Source organism: Microcebus murinus, chromosome 5 (genome assembly GCF_040939455.1).
Source record: "Microcebus murinus isolate Inina chromosome 5, M.murinus_Inina_mat1.0, whole genome shotgun sequence".
Taxonomy (NCBI): Eukaryota; Metazoa; Chordata; class Mammalia; order Primates; family Cheirogaleidae; genus Microcebus; species Microcebus murinus.
In genome coordinates, this window is record NC_134108.1 from 89,846,379 (window position 1) to 89,869,718 (window position 23,340).

The following is a 23,340-nucleotide window of genomic DNA, read 5'->3' on the forward strand; positions in this document are numbered from 1 at the left end:
CATTATGGAGGGCTTATACGTACATTGAGTCTTATCTTGTTTATCATTGCTTCAGCCAGCTGCACATGAGGCTAATCAGATCAATCACGTTGTTGTCTGGCCTTTTAAAAATTAGGACCATGGCTAATCCCCAGGCTCCATTAGATCTTAGGGGTTGCTGAGTAGCAGCAGCTTCCTGCTTCATTCAGGCAACTAGCCAGCTGTTATCCACGCTCCCTTGAAGAGATTTGGGATGGGATTCCTCAAGGGACAGATCAAACTTGTCATTCAGTTTCAACTGTTAACCCTCTTAGTCACAGGTGGTTCAGACTTTTACGTTGTTACGAATAGTCATTTTTTAAAAAATCCTGTCCCATTATTTGTAACCATCATTATAAAACACATGCAATATTTGGTTTGTTTCAGATGTTGGAACAAGATATTGCAGGTCGTCAGAGCAGTATCAATGCCATGAATGAAAAAGTAAAGAAATTTATGGAAACAACAGACCCATCCACTGCGTCCTCACTGCAGGCCAAAATGAAGGACTTGTCTGTTCGGTTTGCGGAAGCAAGTCATAAACACAAAGAAAAACTTGCCAAGATGGAGGAGCTAAAAACCAAAGTAGAACTGTTTGAGAACCTCTCAGAAAAGCTCCAGACATTTTTGGAAACAAAAACTCAGGCTCTTTCTGAAGTAGATGTGCCAGGAAAAGATGTTACTGAATTGTCTCAGCATATGCAGGTGTGTCTCCCTAAATCCTCATGAGGCTGACCGAGTAAATTAATAGTTAATACAAACTCATAGGCTTATTGGCAGAATTATAATTAATAATTGTCGTTTTAATTGCTTATGGATTAATAAAGATCTATATTTCCCCGTTTTAAAAATCTCAAAACCCTATCTTCTCCTGTAAGCCTTGGCTCATTGTTAGAAATAAATACTATTTATCAGACATATCATAGATGATACAAGTATCATCTTATGTGCCAGAACTCACAAAGAGACAAAATTTGAATGCATTTTTAAATTAAATAGTTTACTGAATTCTCTTTCAAATAGCCTATCTATATTTCGTTATATTTAGAGTACCGATCATAGGCAGACTTACTCTTCTGTGAAATCCTAAATACAGATATTCTGATCCCATACATATGTCTGGATGGAATGTCAGTTGAAGATCCAGCAACATCTGTATTGACTAAGTATCTAAATACTTTGTAGGAATCAACTTCTGAATTCTTAGAACACAAGAAAGACCTTGAAGTTTTGCATAATCTCCTGAAGGAGATATCCAGCCATGGCCTACCAGGTGATAAGGCTCTGGTTTTTGAAAAAACAAATAATTTGTCAAAGAAATTCAAAGAAATGGAGGATACCATCAAAGAAAAGTAAGCACCGCTTAAAAAACTGTGTTTTATTCTCCTTGATACTAAAGTGAATTACTTTCTTTTCACTTATATAGATAGCTGAAACAATTCTGAAAACTTGAGAATAAGCATAGGACAACTTTATAAGTATTTTTTGATACATTTTTTGCTATTAAAATTACATTATTTATTAAAGTACTTAAGAGGAAAATTCAATACTTCTTACATAAAAGCAGAAAGCATTATATAAAAAAATGGTGGTGATAGTGTATTTCTGAAAATGATCTAAACTGGCTATATCTGAAGCTGTTGGCAAATATCACATTTTTATTTGCAAAGGCAGAAATAGCCTTGAAAGACAGCTCATGGTTCTTTGCTTTCTGAGCTGAATTCATAAACTAAGTGCAATTTCAGCATGGCCTTTTTTTATATAATAGTTTACTTTTTAAAGAGTAGCAGATGAGACATGAGTCCATGAAAAAACAAGAAGTAAGAGAATGAACCTAAGTTGAGCTAAAAAGCTCTGCAGGGCCTTGTGACTTAACTTTTGTGTTTTTTATCTTGTGTTGCTTTAGAATATACATGCAGATTTTCCTGAAGTTGATATAGAAGACCTCCAAAAGATAGAAAATAGTCATTTCTCTTTCAGCTAGTCTTCTTTATTTCTTCAGAATTCTCTACATAAAACTTTTGAGTGATGTCTATACTTCTCAGAGCTATACTTTCCGTCATATCATAGGATATATTAGTTCATATTGCCACAGAAATGTTCTTGGTTTCCTTAGGTAATCTCTGGGTTTTTTTCTTTCAAATGGGTCCAACTTTAGAACCTTGTAGTCATCAGTAATGAGTCCCACTGTGGTGTATTCTTATCTGCCCATGTTCTGCACGCTTGCATATGTGCACATGTCAGCCACATGCTCAATGGGATCACCCTCACGGTATTTTGTGTGCTGGGCGTGTATGCTCCCTGCATGGTGCTCAGTGTGCAGAAAGATCCATATGGTTCGTCGCGAAGCTTCCTAAAGTCTCCTTGGGGAAGGTGCCCATTGAAACTCTCCGGTCACTAGGTTACATCTCATTTTGGGAGACTTAAATCTGTACTCCCTGAAGCACTCAGTTTATCCGTCCATTAACATGACTGCAGCGGAGTGTGGAAACCACTAGGTGGCACTATGTTTTTCTCTAGTGGGTGATTTGTAAATGTTTCCCTTTTGAGTCTGTGCCTGCTGGCAGGAAGCTTCACATAAAGTAGACAGATCAAAGCTCATTGAATCTAAATAATGTTAAAACTGTTTATGTAGTCTTAGAGTTTATGTAGCATTATAGAGTGCCATTACATATGGGTTACAGATTCTTGACTGCTGCTGTCTTTATCTATGAACCTTGCCTGAGGAACAGAGTTACTTAGCTGATTTCGCTTACCACCTATGAAAGCTTTCCTCCTATATCAAAGGGTTAGATTGCACGTGGAAGATGTTTTCTTAATATTAAGCCTGCTATAGGAATAAGAATGTATTTATTAGTAATTAGTCCTTTGGAGCATCTTCTTTCTGTGGCTTACATTTTTATGACTTTTTGTTATCTAGAAAAGAAGCTGTAACTTCTTGTCAAGAACAATTGGATGCTTTCCAAGTCCTTGTGAAATCATTGAAATCATGGATAAAAGAAACAACAGAAAGAGTTCCCATAGTGCAGCCTTCTTTTGGTGCTGAGGATTTAGGAAAATCATTGGAAGAAACTAAGGTGAATGATTGTGTCTAATACTAGTTTTTCATTTGACTGTGTCAGTAATGAAAGTTTAAAAGACTGATGGTGGTTTTCTTTGATTTAATATCTAATGTCAGTTAGATCCGCATATACATACTGTATATTTTGTTGATCTTTGGAAATCATAACAGGAGGTTAACTGATCATTTGAGGAAGGACATACCCTTTCAGTTACTTTACTTGTTTAAAAAAAGATGTATTAATGAGTTGCTCTAATATCCAAGTTTCTTTCCCTACTAAATCTCTACTTAGTTTCAGTTATTTTTGGTACCATTTCTCATAATATTTAGTAAAAGATCTTTCTCCTCACTCAGCATTTTATGCTAGCTTGTAAATATCACTATAATCCGTATTTGAAGACAGAAAGTATTTGAATCTCCTGAGTACATAGCGCACAAGTATTTTGTTATCTGGCTCAAGTTCTGACACCTATGACCAGTTAGGGCAATTTTCTACTCCAAATTTGTGGAGGTGTCTGTTTTTAAAAATTCATTGACATTTTGATAACTAAAACACACTATAAAGTGGAATTCTGAATTCCCATTTATTTTTAATGTTCCTAATACATTTTGTCCTGTAACTTGGCTGTGACCTACAGTTTTACAGACTTACAGTTGACAGTTGCTTTGGAACCCATGGCAGCTAGGAGTAACCTTACTTCCACTGTGGCAAGGAGCAGAATGCAGAATGGGCCGTACCCAACTTCTCACTGCCAACAGTGCTAACAGTCACCTGGCTGTGGGAAAATTAGGGATGGTGCCTTTTTCTTTCCTCGACTCCCCCACAAATCAGGGCTCGCAATTATTACAGCTTTAAGATATGCTTAAGAAATTGAATTATAATGTGCAAATTTGAAACTATTAAGAAGACTGAAAAATAATGTTTTTACATCTCAAGAAATTACAAGAAAAGTGGAGCTTAAAAACACCGGAGATTCAGAAAGTGAACAACAGTGGGATCTCACTATGTAACCTAATAAGTGCTGTGACTACCCCTACAAAGGCGATAGCAGCAGTTAAATCAGGTATGTGCTTTATTTACGTTTTGGCAACAACTATAAGAATCAGTCATGTTAATTTTATTTGTGTTTGTGTATGTTATTTTTAAAATTAATGCATAAAGTAACCTCAGAAATAACGAAGTGAAAGTGACAAGAAAGATGGCATCTATAAACACACTAAAACCTGCCACGGAAAAGTATCTGTACTAGTCCAATTTCACATCCCTCTTATGTTTCCTTTTATTAAAGACCACGATTAAAATGTAACCAAATTAATATGTAAGAGTAAGGAGTGTTATATTGAGGTAGGGGCCAGATCAGATTCAAATTTGTTTGCTTTTTACCTTAATTAAATGAGTATATTGAAATTCTGTTTGAAATATTTCTATTCTCATTATAATAGTTGGTAAAGAAAAGAGTCTGGGCTCCAGGGAGAGAAATGAAGGGAAGGAAATGGCTCTTTTCTGCAGATGGACCCACTCTTATTTTATTCCCATCTTTTTTATTCTGTACACTATTCCTAAAATAAACAATTATTCGGTATGCTGGCCAGCATATCTAAATCACAATCTAAGTAGTGGTTGAGCCATTCTTCTCTACAAAACAAGAGAGTTGCATATAAATATTGATTCTAAAATTAAGTAAGTAAGTAAGTAAGTTGTGGGTAAGTGTTTAGTTTAAAACAAAATATCAAATTGAAAAAGAAAAAAAAACTCCGAGTATGAACAGAAGGCAGCCTCATATCTTTATTCTGGGAGTTCTGTGTATCCTCCATGGTTTATCTAGTCCGATCAGCCCCCAGCTGTCCCTATTGTAATACTGTTGTTCCAGCTGGGCCTTTCTCAACCAACCATTTATTCCACTCTATTAATTAATCCCATTTCAGGGAATACTCATATTATATATGGTGTGATGATTTCTCCTTTATCTTCTAATCAGATTTCCTAGAGTGTCAAGTTGGTTTTTAATTTTAAGAAGTTCTATTGTGTTTTATTTATTTTAGCTCTTCATGTCCCGTTCATAGTTGCAATATAAGTACCAAGTGGGTTTTTTTTTTCCATTTTTTTTGTTTGTTTGTTTTTGTTTTTTTGACTTTTAATAACTACCAAGTATGCTAGGGATTAGTCGTGAGCATCTATGGGGTATTTCCACCTCCATCTGAAATGCCATTGTGTGTGATTTTTTTTTAAAGGACAAAACTGAAGTTTCACATATTTAAATGTTTTCTATTATATTTGCTTATACTTGTTATTGTGTGGTTGATTTGAGAAATGTCTTTGTGTTTTGAATAGACAGCCAGTAGGTTCTAGTATGAGATAGTCTTACTGATTTTTTAAGATTCTGGTTATTAAAGATACCAATGCTAGATTATTATATATGAATAATAAAAGAGAAATATTAGTTGACTACTCACTGAGTAGTTCCTGTTTGCTAGGCAGTGGGTCTTTAGTTCTCATGGTGGTCTTTAGTTCCCACAGTTAGGTATTATTATCCCCATCGGTGTGGTTGATTAGTTTGTCCAGTCACATGGCTAGGAATTAGTGGGGCTGGAATTTAAATTCAGGTGAGTCACACACCAAGACCCAGATACTCCTAACCACTGTGTCTCCTCTCTCTCAGCATTGATCTAATCTGGGTTTAGTAATAGGGTTGTTTGTTTTTTAACTTTTAGGTTTTTGCATATCTTAAAAAAAATCATTCTGCCTCCATTAAATCCATGACAACACTGTGTAACTGCACCAGCCAGTTTTCAATCCCTAAATGAGGCAGAGACGCTCCTTGGTTTGTCAGTAATTTATACTGTGTTGAACAAACCTTTATATTGAGTACCTTTTGAGCTTCAAGGACCTTTGTCCTTAATATAACTTTAGCAGTAAAGCAACTTTGTCACAAATTTTTTATGGATTAATATTTAAGGATTAATTTATATTATAATAATATAAACATTGAAACTCTAGTATTTAAGATGATGTTACTACTTTAAGAATAAATTTTACATAGAAGAGAGGATATAATTCAGAACGGGTGTGGTGGCTCACACCTGTAATCCTAGCACTCTGGGAGGCTGAGGTGGGAGGATTGTTTCAGCTCAGGAGTTCGAGACCAGCCTGAGCAAGAGCAAGATTCCCATCTCTACTAAAAATAGAAAAAATTAGCCAGATATCATGGAACGAGCCTGTAGTCCCAGCTACTTTGGAATCTGAGGCAGGAGAATCACTTGAGCCCAGGAATTTGAAGTTGCTGTGAGCTAGGCCGATGCTATCAAGGCATCAGAGTGAGACTCAAAAATAAAAAATAAGAAAATTAAAAAAAAGAGAGGATATAGTTCAATATTTAAATTTTAGATTTTCATTTGATTTTGAAGTTGAATCAGTATTTTGTGTTTCCAAGTAGTAATAACATTTTTAAATGATTACTGTTTAATAGGATTTGATGTAATGCATTATACTATTAATGTATAGAAATACTATGGAGATCTACTATTACTTCAGTTTTAATATTTTTACAGGTGGAGTAGTATTAAATGGTGAAGGAACAGCTGCAAATACTCAAGAATTTTTGGCAAATAAAGGTAAATAGTAATTTTAATTGGTTATTGCTTAATGTAACTTGGTATTTTTTTGAGAGAGAAAAATCTTCTTAGAGGCGACCAGTAGTTATATTTGAAATTTCAAACTTGAATTAAAATGGTATTTAATCTCCACAAATACCATTTATATAACATTCCATGCATTTTCGTTCATCTGAAATTAGTAAAATCTAGTTCAGTTTGGCACTTGACTTTGTTATCTTTTTATTTGGTTAATTTGGTTTATTTTGCCAGTTGAGATGACATTGTTTGACCTAATTTATTGAGTTTGGTCCCTGAGGAATTAGTAAGTAACATTTTGTGGTTTGGATTTTTTATTCCGTTTAAAATACTTTTTCATTTCACTTGTATTATTCAATGTTCTTGAATTATTTGTGATTAAATATATTGTAAGATGATCCAGCCCTTTAATTCTAAAATCTATGACTTGATCGTAGTAGGCTTAACAGTGACAAAGTAGAAGAGTATACCATGTAAAACAAACTTTTATTTCTAGACCTCTGCTCCAAATGTCCTGAAAATGTGTCAGTATAACTTTTTTGTTCTTCCTCCTAGGTTTAACATCCATTAAAAAGGATATGAGTGACATAAGTCATGATTATGAAGATCTTGGCCTCTTACTCAAGGACAAAATAGCAGAATTGAATTCTAAACTCTCCAAATTGCAAAAAGCTCAGGAAGAATCAAGTACAATGATGCAGTGGTTACAGAAAATGAACAAAACTGCAACCAAATGGCACGAGACACCCACACCTACAGATACTGAAGCCGTGAAGACTCAAGTGGAGCAGAATAAGGTATATTCTGTGGGGAATCTACTGAAGACATGAAAGAAAACAGATTAGCATTCAAAACTGAGCCCTTGGGGTCAGGAGCTTTGTTGTGTTTTCTAGCTGTATAACCTTCAGCACAAAGTTTGACAGTTTTAGTTTAACATGCCTTTCTGTAGAGATCGATGATAATAGTCACTTTTTTTTTGTACACTCAAATTATGAAGATGAGTAATCTGTTAGATATAAGCAACTTTACCACCTTTAAATCAGTTGAAGTCTTGGATATTAACCAGCCAACTACTGGAATAGATTTATTTAAGGGCTAAATGTATTAGGGTTCTGTTCTGTTTAGTATAAAACAGGGTAGCTAATGCCTTCCCTTTCTTTAACAGGCGACATTTCTTTCTATAGCTGTCAAGTTCGGGAGAGTGGTTTTACATGGTGGCAGTGATGGCAAAAATTTCTATAAGTTACTGTGATTGAACTCTTATGTGTTGTCCAAAAAAACTGCTTATTCACTAGTAGAGTCTCAAATGCTAGCAGCCTTTATCAAGGCTGATTTTTTTTTTATTATTAATTACAATCTTGATGCCATCTTGCTTTTTTCCAAAGTGGTTGATTTGAAAATATGAAATTCTCCCTTGGTAATGGGGATGAAAGTCATTATCTCCATAGGTAGAATGCTCCTCTGTGGGATTTCTTTGTCACACAGTTGAAGACTGGCTGAGAAGAGGAAAGGAAAACAACTGCTAAATCCAGGCCCCCACCAGCTTCATCATTTAGCAGTGGATTTTTTTCCTCTTTTGGTCATGTTAGAGAAAAAAAAAAATGCTCTATCATAATTGTGTTTTTGTCTTTTGCTGTTGGCACACTTTAATGTAGTTACTTTTTTTTTTTTTTTCCTTGTTAGTCATTTGAGGCTGAACTGAAGCAAAATGTAAACAAAGTGCAGGAGTTGAAAGACAAATTAACAGAACTGTTGGAGGAGAACCCAGATACTCCTGAGGCCCCCAAATGGAAACAGATGTTGACAGAAATAGGTATGTTGTATTACTTAACATGAAAGCCCATGAACAGAAGCTCATTCATTTCTCATTTGTATCCCAGTCTTTATCAGAAAACATCCAGCAGCCTCACACATTTTTGGATTTGCCTTAATGTTTCACAGTCTATTTTTTCCATATTTAAAAGAGTCATTTCAAATTATATTGTGCAGAGAATTGGCATAGCTTATGTTTATATGTATCTTATCTTATGTTTTATATACTTGTATTTTATGTCTTATCTGTGTTTTTCTTGGTCAACACAGTAACTAAATTTATTTTTCTGAAGTAGGTAGATACTAGTTAATAAAATGCTGTGCATTGAGTAACATTGTACTCGGTAATGATTATTGACTTTTTTACTGGTTTTATGGTGCTTTATGTTTTATTATTTTTTTTAAAGTTTCATTATCTTTTTAGTTTAAATATTCCTTTCATTTACTTGTTTGAAAAAGGTAGGCTCCCTTGTTTATGGAGTTACTCATGGGACTGCTCCAGACCCATATTTTATTCTCATCTTCTCTCTCCTAATCAGTATTAAAAAGTAGCCCATCACTGAAAACTAGTAGTTTTAATTCTTTATCTATAGTTGTCCTCCCACCTCTATACTGTCCCTGTATAAACTGCTCCTCATAGTTACAAATTTTTCTTCACTAGCCATATTATCTTAAAATTTTTATTATAATTTTATATTATATTTTTATTATAATGATGTGAAAAATTAGTATAAGAGAAGGAAAATAATTTTCCCTACTTCATAGTATTGTTTGGACAACTCAATAAGTTACCATGTGTATAGATGCCTGGCACATAGTAAATGCTATTTAGGTACATACTATGATCATAATAATTATTTCACTTTCCATTGTTCTACTGTATTTATCTAAATATCACCCTTCCTTTAGAATCAGGTATGCTGTGATACATTTAGAAATATGGAAGTATGTTTTAGTTTGAAAAAGGTTACTCTAAGGGATATTAATGTTCAAAGATATATTTAATCCAACTGTAGAGACTCCTGTTTCACTGTAATTAATTTGGCCCTAATTGAGTGGGTCTCCCTTGGGATATCAGAATTACATGGGAAAAGTATTGTCAAGACATTTTAGAATAGGTGTAGAAATTAGGAATGTGCATTTTTTTTTTTTTTTTGAGACAGAGTCTCTTGCTTTGTTGCCCAGGCTAGAGTGAGTGCCATGGCGTCAGCCTAGCTCACAGCAACCTCAAACTCCTGGGCTCAAGCAATCCTGCTGTCTCAGCCTCCTGAGTAGCTGGGACTACAGGCATGCGCCACCATGCCCTGCTAATTTTTTCTATATATATTAGTTGGCCAATTAATTTCTTTCTATTTATAGTAGAGATGGGGTCTCACTCTTGCTTAGGCTGGTTTCGAACTCCTGACCTCGGGCAATCCACCCGCCTCGGCCTCCCAGAGTGCTAGGATTACAGGCATGAGCCACCATGCCCGGCCAGGAATGTGCATTTTTAAAAAGCTTCTTGATGACTTTGTTATTTCTCCTTCCTGATTTATTGCTCTAATTGTATTATTTTGTTGTCGGATTGTGTTTGACTAGTACATGCCATATAGAATAATGTCAATAGATGAGGTTTCAGGGATTAGATTCTATTAAAATCATCCCTTTAGTGTGTTATGCTAAGTGAAAAAAATCTCTCAAGTCAACTAAACAAAACCATGAATGAATATTTATTGAGCAACTGATGTGTCCAAGTGCTGGACTAAGTGCTCTGATCAATAACCCTTGGCTGCAGGGAGTGTGTTGTTTTGAGGGTGGTGGGAACAGGGAAGACTTCCTAGCAGAGGGTAAGATCCATTGGAATTATGAAGGGAGCTTAGGGTTGGGATATGTGAAGAGAAGGTAGAGCATCTCAGGCATGGGACCTGTGTGAGCAAAAGCCTGTTTGGATGATAACGATAGGATCGGAATGCTGGATTAGAGGATTCATCATAAAGTACAGACTCTCTAGGATTAGTAGACTGGGGCCATCGCTTGTCGGCCTTTTGGCTAAGATCAAGTGTGTAATATACTAGGGCCAGATCGTAGGAGGCCCTGAATGTCAGGCAAAAGTCTTTGGATTTTATCATGTAGGGTGTGAGGAGTTAGTTATTGAAGGGAGAAGTGACTTGTTTAAAAGTGATCTTTGTTTGTAGGGAAATTATTTTAGAAACAAACGGTTAGCAGCTGAGAAACACTAATAGCGGAGAACCAGTTAGAAGACTGGTGGTCTAGGTGTGTAGCTCTCAAAGTGTGCTCCTGGAACCAGCAGCAACAGCAGCACCTGGGAACTTGCTAGAAATGCAGAATTTCAGACCCCACTCCGGATCTACTGAATCAAGAACTCTGTGGGTGGGGCCCAGCAGTCTGTGCTAATGATCCCTGCAGGTGACTCTAAGGCAGCTCAAGTTTGAGAATTACTCATCTAGGCAAAACATGATGAGGTTAACTCATCACCTGGAGGAATCATACTAAATTATCACGGGTACCCCCAAAATACATACATCTATTATGTATCAATAAAATAATTTTTAAAAACAATACATGATGAGAGCCCAAATGGAATTATAGCATAAGGAATGTAAAGGAGGGGCTTAAGGTTTTTATGATCAAGAATATTAGAGAGTTAGGCAGCTCATGAGAGAACATTCTGAATTATTGCATCTCAGTGGTGTGAGGGAAATGATAACCTTTGAAAGAAACCTACAAGTCAGAAAAATTCACCAGTTTTGAGAGAAATATAATAAGTTTTATTTTTTCCTGTTGAAAATGTTTAAAGGATTGGTAAGACTTCCTACTGTAACTTTCCGGCAGCTGGTTATTAATGTGTGATTTGAATAGCAAAGAGCTTTTGAGGCTAAATATACAAATTTGGGAGCCATTTACCTAGACCTGATAATTGAAGATTTAATATTAAAAAAAAAATTAATGTTCATTGTTGAAGTAGGTTAGTTATACTTAAATAAATAGACTCTATAGGACTTCTAGAAGGAATGAGGGATCTCAGGATCCTATTTGCTCTAAGGAATATTCCATATTCCACAATATCTTCTAAAATCAGATTCAAATTTGTTTTCCTTATACTTCAGTTGACACACAACTGCCAGGTCGATAAAATCTGTATCATCCAATGCAGTTAATTCTCTTAGGTTAGACCTTTATTTAACTAGGTAAGAAGAGTTATAAAAATGGGGTGATAACCCTTACCTATCATTTTGAATAATATCATATAGTCTTCATGGATATAGTCATGTAAAATGCATAAAAACCACACATCCTTTTTCTTCCAGAGTCTAAGTGGCAAGAACTCAATCAATTAACAATTGATAGACAACAAAAACTGGAAGAATCCTCCAATAACCTCACCCAATTCCAGACTCTAGAGGCCCAGTTAAAACAGTGGCTTGTGGAAAAAGAACTGATGGTCAGTGTTCTCGGGCCCTTGTCAATTGACCCAAACATGCTAAACACGCAAAGGCAGCAAGTACAGGTGAGTATTACCTAATAACCTATATCATGCACCACAACTTGACTTAATAAATGTTTTACTTATAAATATATTAGCTTTGGGCAGTATGAGTTTTACCTGCTTTGAAGTATACTTGTAATGTTTCACATGCCCATAAGGTACCATCCTGAGGTTATTGGGAAACGCTCAGAGAACTAAAGCTATGAGGCATCCCAGAGTAGTCCCTTTGAGCCTGTGAGTAGGCCAAGTCCCCCAATTATTTCAGTCCTATCGTGGGTGGTACAGATCCTGTTAGAAAGGGCCTTCTTTGAAGTATTAATGTGATTAAGTAATTTTTTTATGAGGAGCTAGCTATATGCTCTTTACTGTTCAGAAATTACTCCTTTGATGTTTTATTCATTTTGATTGCGGTAGTAGATAATGAAACTTGTAAAACTCATGCAATAGGGTCCTGAAGGGGAGAGAGACAGACTAAGAAGGGGGCAAAGAATAAGGAAAGCAGAGGGGAACCCCGAAACCCGGTACCTTAGTCAGACTCTCGTCTAATTACAAAGCAGAGAAATCCACAAAGAGAAAAAAAAATGCATGAAATTTAAGTCAGGTGTAAGAGCAAAAGCTCCATTGTGGTGTCAGTTCGTTTTTCTTATGTTAGATACTGGCTTATAGAGCAGGGAGGCTAATTGTATGAGCTGAAAATCCAAATAAGTCTTGGTAAGAGTCACATGTTCTAATTCATGTCCATAAGCTGAAGAGAATGAAAACAAAAGATAAAAATAAATATCTGGGGAGAAGTAATTGCCTCTCATCTTGGTAGTCTCCCAGAAATAGATAAATAAAATAGAAAATAAATGATAGATAAAATATTATACTAAAAGAAATTTTGGGATCCTTCATTTTATAATGGGAGTCATGTCGATCCTATACATTCTGAGCAACATGATTTGTTGGCTAAAATCTTTATAATAAAGACTATAAACATCATTAAATTTTATGTTCAAAAAACCTTTGTAAATCAATGCATCATGAGTTAATGTTCTAACACTGTTATCACTGTGCATTTTCTTTCAAGTAAAATGCTACAGAGTAGTCCAAAAATCCTACGAAGAGAAAACATTGAGTAGGAAAATACACATTTGGTGTTAGTGCAGCGTGAACTTGTCCAATAGCAGTGTTTTCCCTTTGCATATGAAAATTTGTACATGAATTTTTTGTTCACTTTGCCCAGATTACCAAAAACATTTCTTCTATTCTTTTTTCCCTTTAGAAGAATGTAATTAGTTTAGACAAGGTATTATCTCTGTAAAGCACTAGTGTGCTTTGGATTTAAGTTTGTTATACTGCCCTTTAAATAAAAATTGGGAAAGTGGTAACTAAAAAACAAAAACTGGATAAATAATGACCATTTCTGTCTGTTTGGACACTTTTAAAGCTATGTTTTTTCTAATCAATTACACCATAATTTGTGTGTTCATGCTCATTACCTTAGATTCTGCTGCAAGAATTTGATACTCGGAAACCTCAGTATGAACAGCTAACAGCAGCTGGTCAGGGCATCCTGAGCAGACCTGGAGAAGACCCTTCTTTACATGGGATTGTGAAAGAGCAACTGGCAGCTGTGACCCAAAAATGGGATAGCCTAACAGGACAATTGAGTGACAGATGTGACTGGATTGACCAAGCCATTGTTAAAAGCACACAGTATCAAAGCCTACTGAGAAGCCTTTCTGATAAACTGAGTGACTTCGATAATAAACTCAGCAGCAGTCTGGCCGTGAGCTCGCACCCTGGTGCTATGAACCAGCAGTTGGAAACAGCCCAGAAGATGAAGCAGGAAATAGAGCAGGAAACGAAGCAGATAAAAGTGGCCCAGGCCCTCTGTGAGGATCTGTCAGCACTGGTGAAAGAAGAGTACTTGAAGGCAGAACTGAGTAGGCAACTAGAAGGCATCTTAAAATCATTTAAGGATATTGAGCAAAAAGCAGGTTTGTCTACTTATAGTACACATATTTCCTGGTTAGAAATAGATATATATTAGGCCGGGCGCGGTGGCTCACGGCTGTCATCCTAGCACTCTGGGAGGCTGAGGCGGGCGGATTGCTCAAGGTCAGGAGTTCAAAACCAGCCTGAGCAAGAGCAAGACGCCATCTCTACTATAAAAAATAGAAAGAAATTAATTGGCCAACTAATACATATAGAAAAATTAGCCGGACATGGTGGCTCATGCCTGTAGCCCCAGCTACTCAGGAGGCTGAGGCAGCGGGATTGCTTGAGCCCAGGAGTTTGAGGTTGCTGTGAGCTAGGCTGATGCCACGGCACTAAGTCTAGCCTGGGCAACAGAGTGAGACTCTGTCTCAAAAAAAAAAAAAAAAAAAAAAAAAAGAAATAGATACATTGCCCATTTCCAAGCTGTTGCCAATAATCCAGGACCCTAAAGAGACTCTGGTCCATTGAGAACATACATGAAAAGGAGGCTGAACACAGGAGCACGAAGAGCAGTTCTGTGTTCACAGGCACGCACAGTGTCAGGGCAATTCCATGCAGATTTAATAAAGAGATGCTCTATTGGCAAAATCCACTTAATGGGGCCTCATTAAAATTTCAGGTATCCCAAATTGGTTTTTAAAAGATGTAAACATTCTTGTGGTGTGACGTAGTCTCATTTTGCCAGAAAAAAAAAAACGAATAGTTATTGAAAAGGCTTTGCATCATTTTATCATCTGCTAGTACTTTGTCTATTCTATCATAGAAGACTTGTCTGGAGAAATGTGTGAAAGAGAAGCATCTGACACCATTCTCCTCTCTCACCTATTGTGTCCATAGTTCTGCAGCAGATGTGCCAATTGTCAGAGGCAGCAGTAATGAGTTATTGGGGTTCAGAAAGGCCTGACAAAGAAAGGCACATTTTGTAGCTCTGTTTGTTCTGTCTGAAAAGTAACACTAGTGTCTAGGCCTTGCACCTAGTAAATATTCAGTTTATGTTTTTTGATCTATTGGATTTGTTTATTGACCATAGCAACTATTTCATACGTGCTCCTTTATTTAACATGATGTTGATAATAAAAAATGATAGGTTATTATCATTATTATTTGTAATATATGAACACTTTCACGTGATAGGCATTAAGCTAAGAACTTTTCATTTAATCCTCACAATAGCCACTGTTAATATTTCCAATTTACAGGTGGGCAAATGAGACTTAGAGGTTTTAGTCATTTGCCCAGAGTCTTCCAGCTCTGAAGAGGTTAAGCCAGGTTACAAACTCGTGCAGTTCTTATATGCTACATTATGTGGCCTCCATGGTGTATAAAAGTCATAGAGGTAAAAACATCCTATTTGATAAGAGATGGATTATTTATCAATGCAACCCAGAACTTTTGTAGTTGTCACTTTCTCATACTGGAGTGGAGAAGACACTAGCACATCAAGCGATATGTGATAAAACTGCACCCTGCACCTTTATGCATTTTTACTTATTCCCATAGTCTTTGTTTTCCCCTCTCATCTGTTTCCTGCTTCTTGACTTCTCTCTTTTCTTTTTGTTGTGCCTGCCTCTTGTCTTTTTTTCCCCTTTGTCAGTGACTTAAGCTCACTCGTAGTTCCTATAGTCAATGGTAAAAGCTCTTGCTTTTAGATAATTCCACACATTCATTTAGGGATTTTCCTTTTGACTTTTCATAGATTAGATTAACATTTTGATGTAAAATGAACATGTCTGTAATTTCGTTTTTAGAGAACCACGTCCAGCACCTTCAGTCAGCCTGCGCAAGCTCTCATCAATTTCAGCAGATGTCCAGAGATTTTCAGGCTTGGCTGGATACGAAGAAAGAAGAGCAAAACAAGTCTCATCCAATATCAGCCAAACTCGATGTCTTAGAGTCATTAATTAAAGATCAGAAAGACTTCAGTAAAACCTTGACTGCCCAGTCTAATATTTATGAGAAAACCATTGCAGAAGGTGAAAATCTGTTATTAAAAACGCAAGGGTCTGAGAAGGCAGCCTTACAGTTACAGCTTAACACGATTAAAACCAACTGGGATGGATTTAATAAGCAGGTGAAAGAAAGAGAAGACAAGTTAAAAGATTCATTGGAAAAAGCCCTCAAGTATAAAGAGCATGTGGAGACTCTCCGGCCGTGGATAGACAAATGTCAGAACGACCTGGAGGAAGTAAAATTTTGCTTGGATCCTGCTGAAACGGAGAATTCCATCGCCAAGGTAAAGTCTCTGCAGAAGGAAATGGACCAACACTTTGGTATGGTAGAATTACTGAACAACACAGCCAACAGCTTGCTCAGTGTCTGTGAGACAGACAAAGAGGTTGTTACAGATGAGAATAAATCACTGATCCAGAAGGTAGACATGGTCACTGAACAACTTCACAGTAAGAAATTCTCCCTGGAGAATATGGCTCAGAAGTTTAAGGAATTTCAAGAAGTTTCCAAAGAAGCTCAAAGGCAGCTTCAGTGTGCAAAGGAACAGCTGGACCTCCATGATTCCCTAGGCCCCCAGGCTTACAGTAACAAAAACCTGACCATGTTGCAGACTCAGCAGAAATCACTGCAGACCTTGAAGCCTCAGGTGGATTTGGCCAAAAGACTTGCTCAGGACCTTGTGGTGGAAACCTTGGACTCAAAGGGAACCTCTGATATTTTATTACAAGCAGAGACTTTAGCTCAAGAGCATAATGCAATAAGTCAGCAGGTTGATGAAAAGTGTTCATTCTTAGAAACCAAGCTTCAAGGCATTGGGCATTTCCAGAATACCATCCGAGAAATGTTTTCTCAGTTTGCAGAGTTTGATGATGAACTGGACAGCATGGCCCCTGTAGGGAGAGATGTGGAAACATTGCAAAAGCAAAAGGAGGCTATAAAAGCTTTTCTGAAGAAACTCGAAGCCCTCATAGCGAGCAACGACAATGCCAATAAGACCTGCAAGATGATGCTAGCCACAGAGGAAACATCTCCTGACCTCGTTGGAATCAAAAGGGACTTGGAGGCTTTAAGCAAACAATGCAACAAGTTACTGGACCGAGCCCAAGCCAGAGAAGAGCAGGTGGAAGGGACAATTGAGCGTCTTGAAGAATTCTACAGCAAATTGAAAGACTTTTCTACTCTGCTTCAGAAAGCCGAAGAACATGAAGAGTCACAAGGTCCCGTTGGCATGGAAACAGAGACAATTAATCAGCAGCTTAATGTCTTCAAGGTAGGTAATTCTTCGTTTTTATCAAGTGTTTTTGTTGTAAAAGAAATTTCTAATTGTATATAGAAAGGAGATTGCGTATTTTGTAGAACCTTCTGATGGTCACACAGTATTTGAGCATATGGGGGGGAACATCCAGAGATGTGGGACAGTTTCAGGCTTACTGGGTGATTTCAGCACTCATGGGATAAGGCCTGAGATGACATCATGGGGTCAGAAGGGTGCTTGGTAAGGTTCCAGGCAAGCCTGAAACTGACATCATGGAGTCCGTGTCTGATGTCATTCACAACTGCCAGCTGTAAGTGACCAGAGCTGTGCTTTGAACTCTGCTGCAGATGTTCTTCTCCCAGCATTTTTAAAACACATTGACTGCCACACACAAAAAAAAATCAGAAACTTTTTCTTGGGGCAACAGTGTTTTATTACAAAAATAGGATACAAACTTCGAGTGTAGTTTAAAGGTAAACAGAAATGCAAAAATGAAATTTATTGACTTCCATACATTTAATTCATGTTTTTAAAATTAAATTGCCAATGTTAATTGTAACAATAAGAACATCAACAAGTAAGACTTTATGTATGCTTCACGTGGCCCCAGGGTCAAAACTAGAGTGAGTTAAATATAAATTAAATGGCAGTTAATGTGTTAAATCATGAATTATTATCTTTTCCTGCCCTTTCTCTTTTTAGAGTCTTCTCATCCTTCTTCATTTAATTTCTTTTACAAACTTTTTTCTTCTAAAAGCTTATATTTTTAAAGGTGGTATGGAGTTCCATATTGTAATCTGGTTTCATAAAACAAAGATCTTGGGCTCATGCCCCAAAGTATTAGTAGTAAATTATTTTTGATTGGACTATATAGACTCCTCACTGCCAAGAAATGGCTGCCACTTGATAGTACTCAATGACAATGAATGGAACATTAGATAAAAATTGTGGGCCAGTTTCAATGTCATTGGATTTGGCCTTATTTATAATAGTGAGAGCAGAACTTGCATCTCGACAGAAGGAAAAGGTTCATCCGTAGAAACAGAGGGTCCTAAATATCAAGCATTTGCTACATAGGACTGGTATAAACCTTTGGGATTGCCAAGGACCCTGTTCTGTTTTATGAGGTGTCTTTTACTGATGAAGGTATATTGTACCATTAGCACGTAAAGGATAAACTAAGACCAAATAAAAACAGATCTTGTAAAACTACAAACTGTTTCCATGAGAAATGAATATAAATTAAATGGACTTCCAAATTCTACGCTGTAGTATTTGTTATACTGTTTCCTTTGTTCATCTTTAATGACATTATTTAGGTGACTGAATTTTGAAAAATAACTTCTCTTTTTTTGTATTATTGTTATTGTTACAGTTATTTGCTAATTATTAAATGCCTTTGAAACCCATTTCCTTCAAGGCTAAAAAAATTTATGATTCTTTAGATCTTGATTTTTTTTTAATTTTTTTTTTTTTTTTTTTTTTGAGACAGAATCTCACTCTGTCACCCTGGGTAGAGTGCAGTGGGGTCATCATAGCTCACTGCAACCTCAAACTCCTGGGCTCAAGTGATCCTCCTGCCTCAGCCTCCTAAGTAGCTGTGACTGCAGGTGCCAGCCACCATGGCTGGCTAATTTTTTCTATTTTTGGTAGAGACGGAGTCTCGCTCTTGCTCTGGCTAGTCTCAAACTCCTGACCTCAAGCGATTCTCCTGCCTTGGCCTCCCAGAATGCTGGGATTATAGGCATGAGCCACCATGCCCGGCCTAGGTCTTAATTCTTGAAGGTGAAGGAAACTACCTTACTATTGATTTTACTTCCTTCATTACTGTTAAATTTTCATAGTTTTGACTTGCAAAATAAAGATTTTTGAGCAAATCCTTTATTAGAAGAACATAGAAGTTCTGAGGGAATTGCTGCTTCAAAGACAGAGATCTTGGGAGTGACTCTTCCTTCATCAATAAAGTTTGAAATTTTCTGTGGAATCCTGACAAACCTTTAAAGCTTAAATGACCGTAATCAAGCAGTATTTATACTAATGAAATTTAACAATGTTTAGCGCTTTTATGAAACATTATGATTTCTCTAGTTTTCTGTGAATTTGTGTGGAGAAAAAAGTGGGCCTATATTTCTCTTCACTGCTTTAACAACTTGTAAGAAAATGGGGAAAAGTAATAATATTGATGCCGTTACTTGTGGGCGCTTCCCCCTTTGTGTCCACGAGCACGAGTATAGGGAAGAAAATGTGGCTCTTCATGTGGAGAGTTGAAAGTAAGAGAAAGCAAGAGTTAGGAGAAGCTTCCTCACCATTGCATTGAAAGTGTTTTGCAAATTATTATAAAAAGAACCAAATAAGCAACATTACCATTAATAGCTACAGAAATTGTCATATTTGATTATGAAGAAAAACAGAGTGATCATTTCTCCTGAAAGAAGCCACTTAGCATGCTGTGTTTGTTTGTTACTCTGATGATTTAGAAGGAGTTAATTGATTTCATTGAAGTTCAGCAAGAAAGAATATCATGACATACTTTCAGTGTCTGGAAACCCAGTGACTTTAAAACAATTTTTTTCCAGTGGACAAATCATCTGCATTTAATATAATCCAGTGCCATAGGTAAAAAAAAAAAAAAAAAAGAATGAGAATATGATGGTAAATAAAGATGGTAGCTTACACAACCAGTAATTTTATTTATTTGTGTATCCATTCTAAAAAATAGTCATTTCAACAATTAACATTTATTGTGGGCTGGCTATGTGTCAAGCACTATTTTAAACTCTCTGGCTTTCATCCTGCTAACAGTCATGAGAAGTAGGTGCTATTATTAGTCCCCAACTTAATGTGAAGAAGCCAAGGCCCTGGGAGGGGAAGTGACTTGCCCACGGTCTCACAGGTAGTAAGTGTCAGAACCTGAATGTTTTGATGGAAATAATGCAGTGCTTTGGGTCAACTTTATTCATCATGTTTCACTTCTGATATTTTCTCTGGGGAATTTTTGAATTATCATTGCTGTAGCCTAATTTGGGCATTCTGAATAACCAGCCACTGTTCACTTTAAAACGCCAGTAACAACCACTTAAGGGAAGTGTTCTACAAAACTGGCTGCTATGAGAAATGTGAGACAAACGTGTGCAGAACTGTCGTAGAAGCTGACATTATGTGGATGCTGTGGTGATGATGATGATGATGATGGTCAAGGGGAGGATGATGATGACAATGATTACCATATTGCTACTACTGAGATAGAACCAAACATTTCATTGTTTTAGTGATTGTATCTTTCTTGATTAAAGCAGTAAATGAAGTTGTTTACAATTCAGAACTTCATTTAGTTTTTGTTGGATCTTAGACTTTTGTTAAATTAAAAATGTAATATTTAGAAATTTTTTTTTTTTTTTTAGTTTTTCAAGTGGAATCATTTGTATTGAATGAAAAGCTAGGTGTAATTTCTAAAAATGTAACAGAAAAGAAGAGAGAAGGGTTTATTTTCATTATCGACTTTGAAATATAATCCAGTTTGACATTAATCTATCTGGTAGCTTTAGTTTAACCTAATGTGACACATAAAATCCTATAATAGTTTTTTTAAATACACAATAAACTGCCTTCTGAGGACTGAAATTTAATAATAGCTATTTCCCAGTTACTCAGTAGGGGGTGCTTTATACTCAGTGGGAGCTTAATGGATTATTTAAACCAGGTAAGACAGACTTCCCTGAGTCCATTTTCTTCCTCTAAAATTTAACCTAAGAAATAGCTGTTAATATTTACTGCAGGTTTCCTTAAAAGGACAAAATTCATGTTTAAGGTACCAACACAAACATAATGATTAAAAACAAATGCTATTCTGAGCCAAATGTCCTAACTCACTCTCAGAGAAAACTATTCTGAAATTTTGAAAATAGATTGGTGCTAGCTTTTGTGTTAGCTTGAAGTTTTTTTTACTATTTTTGTTGTGTAAGTTCTGTTGTTTCCATACATTTTCCTATTTCTAAATACTAATCCTTGGACTAACATGTCTGAAGAGTGAGGTGTTTTCTAGCTGTTGATAAATCAGAGAACCATTTTTCTACTTATACTTCTCTAGTTGTAATTTAATTACAATTAAATTGTATGTATACTGTTATAAATTGGTAGATTGACTAGCAGAGCGATTGTGTATATCTCTAGGCAGGAAGAAAAAAAGCCCCTTTGGTCTTCTCCCTATCCCTGCCTCCTGTGTGAAGACTCTTAGTTCAAGATTAAATTCAAATCTAAGGTACATTAGTAAGTAATATTAATATTTCTACATTTTTATTTATCAAAGACATGTGTACAGGGGACACATCCCAGTAATTTCCATGATGTCATTAACAGCCAATTAGGTCTTCTGATCATCATGAAGTACTGATTATCGCCATATTGAATTGATTTAATTGCAATAGAGATCAAAGAACCTTGATGTTTTAATGAATATATACAGTCACATCCTCACTAAATCTGTACCCCACTCCACATCTCTATGTAAACTATATGTTAAAAAAAAAAAGTCTTACCTCAGAACCTGCTTTACTGTTCATTTCTAGCCTCTCTGTTCCTGCCTCAATTATAATTCATTTTGTCCCCACAAATGAACACATCTCCAATACAAGTCTTTCTGAACTGAAGATTTCTTTTTATTTTCACAGTGGGGATAGCCTTATAGCATTACATATTACATAGAGCAGAGGATTTTTAAGCCAAGCTGAAACCAGAGACAAAAACCAGAACACATGCCTAATTATATTGTAACAAATTTTCTCTGGTCCAGGTGAACGCATTGTTTAATCCAGGTATTGATATTTGATTATTGGGTAAGCTAAAACGCCAAGTACCATGGGGCTAAAGAAGCCAGGTAGTTTGAACACAAATTTCTCATTAAAGTATTTAGTAAATTATCCAAAAACAACCTCTTTGATGTCCCCATATATTTAAAGATAAAATTAAACTACTCAAAGAATATTTTAACAGTAGTTTTTAAGTGTATTCATGTTGTTATATAGAGGTCAGTGACGAATTGTTCTCCATTTTTGTTGAGAACAGGGAAATTAGATAAAGCTGTTGCAGACAAGGTTTTCATTAGGGCAAATTTCTTAATAGACTGGATTTTTGTTAATGAGATTACATTAGCAAAGGAGTTGCATGATGCCTTCCTCTGTATATTTAAACGTGAAAACACTTTCACTATAGAAACAGTAACTCCATGCAATGGGCTTTTTATAGGAAGGTCACATTATTTAACAACCCACCTCAAGGCCGGGCGTGGTGGGTCACACCTGTAATCCTAGCACTCTGGGAGGCAGAGGCGGGAGGATTGCTCAAGGTCAGGAGTTCAAAACACAAAACAACCCACATCAAAGTGATATTTAAGATTTTTAGGAAGAAAGAATACCCCATCTGCTGGGCAAGAGAAAAACCCTGCCAAAACAGAGACCACCCCTAGCTGTTAAGAGTTGGAGCTGATCTGCTGTGTGGTATTAATAATACCTCATATTCTCACCCATACAAACCAGGCATAACAGATGGATGCCCTCTTTGCTACATTACACAAGGAATGCACCATACTTCTCTGAAAGGATTGTCACAAGGAAACTTGGCAATGTGGGTTCTCTTTCCAGTTTTCCTGCTTTAGTCAAATGCTGTCACCCTTTATGTAACATAGCCCCCTCTTAACTTCTATTGCTTCATTTAAGATTGGGGAATTAAAGTAAGTTCTTTATAACATAGGATTTTTTTATAACATAGGATATTTTGGTAGTTGTTGTGGTGTTTTGCTTTTAACTGGATAAACCTATATCACCATTTTAAAGTGGTCCAAAAACAAGAACCAAACTGTAGTTTCTACTGTCATTATCATAGGCCTCTCTTAGATAAAAGGAGACCTCTATAATTTATTTTACTAATGTGGAAAGTTGCTTAAAGGTGTGTCTCTGTGTGTGTGTGAGAGAGAGAGACACACACACACAAGAATTTGCTTTGTAGTATGAAATTATACATTGGCTCTTGATAAGAAAATTTGACTATCAAGTAAATGTTACTTTTTAAATGTTTATCTAGGTGTCTTATCATTCATTAAATATCAGCATAGGAGAGGTAAATGTTGCTATTGTAAATTAAGTGAAAAGT

The 23,340-nt window shown here is 36.2% G+C and overlaps 1 protein-coding gene across 26 annotated transcripts in view; it reads left to right on the top strand.

The window, feature by feature from the left end:
* The window catches only part of DST (dystonin), a 462,173-nt gene that overhangs the window by 347,980 nt on the left and 90,853 nt on the right, over positions 1–23,340 (top strand). For all 26 annotated transcript variants that reach the window (XM_020287134.2, XM_076003259.1, XM_076003267.1 and 23 more), the window contains 10 exons: positions 406–723; positions 1,204–1,370; positions 2,939–3,095; positions 4,017–4,143; positions 6,629–6,691; positions 7,265–7,506; positions 8,393–8,522; positions 11,830–12,029; positions 13,495–13,990; positions 15,740–17,211. In XM_020287134.2, coding sequence (XP_020142723.2) covers positions 406–723; positions 1,204–1,370; positions 2,939–3,095; positions 4,017–4,143; positions 6,629–6,691; positions 7,265–7,506; positions 8,393–8,522; positions 11,830–12,029; positions 13,495–13,990; positions 15,740–17,211 — 3,372 coding nt within the window. The remainder of the gene's footprint in view (positions 1–405; positions 724–1,203; positions 1,371–2,938; positions 3,096–4,016; positions 4,144–6,628; positions 6,692–7,264; positions 7,507–8,392; positions 8,523–11,829; positions 12,030–13,494; positions 13,991–15,739; positions 17,212–23,340) is intronic.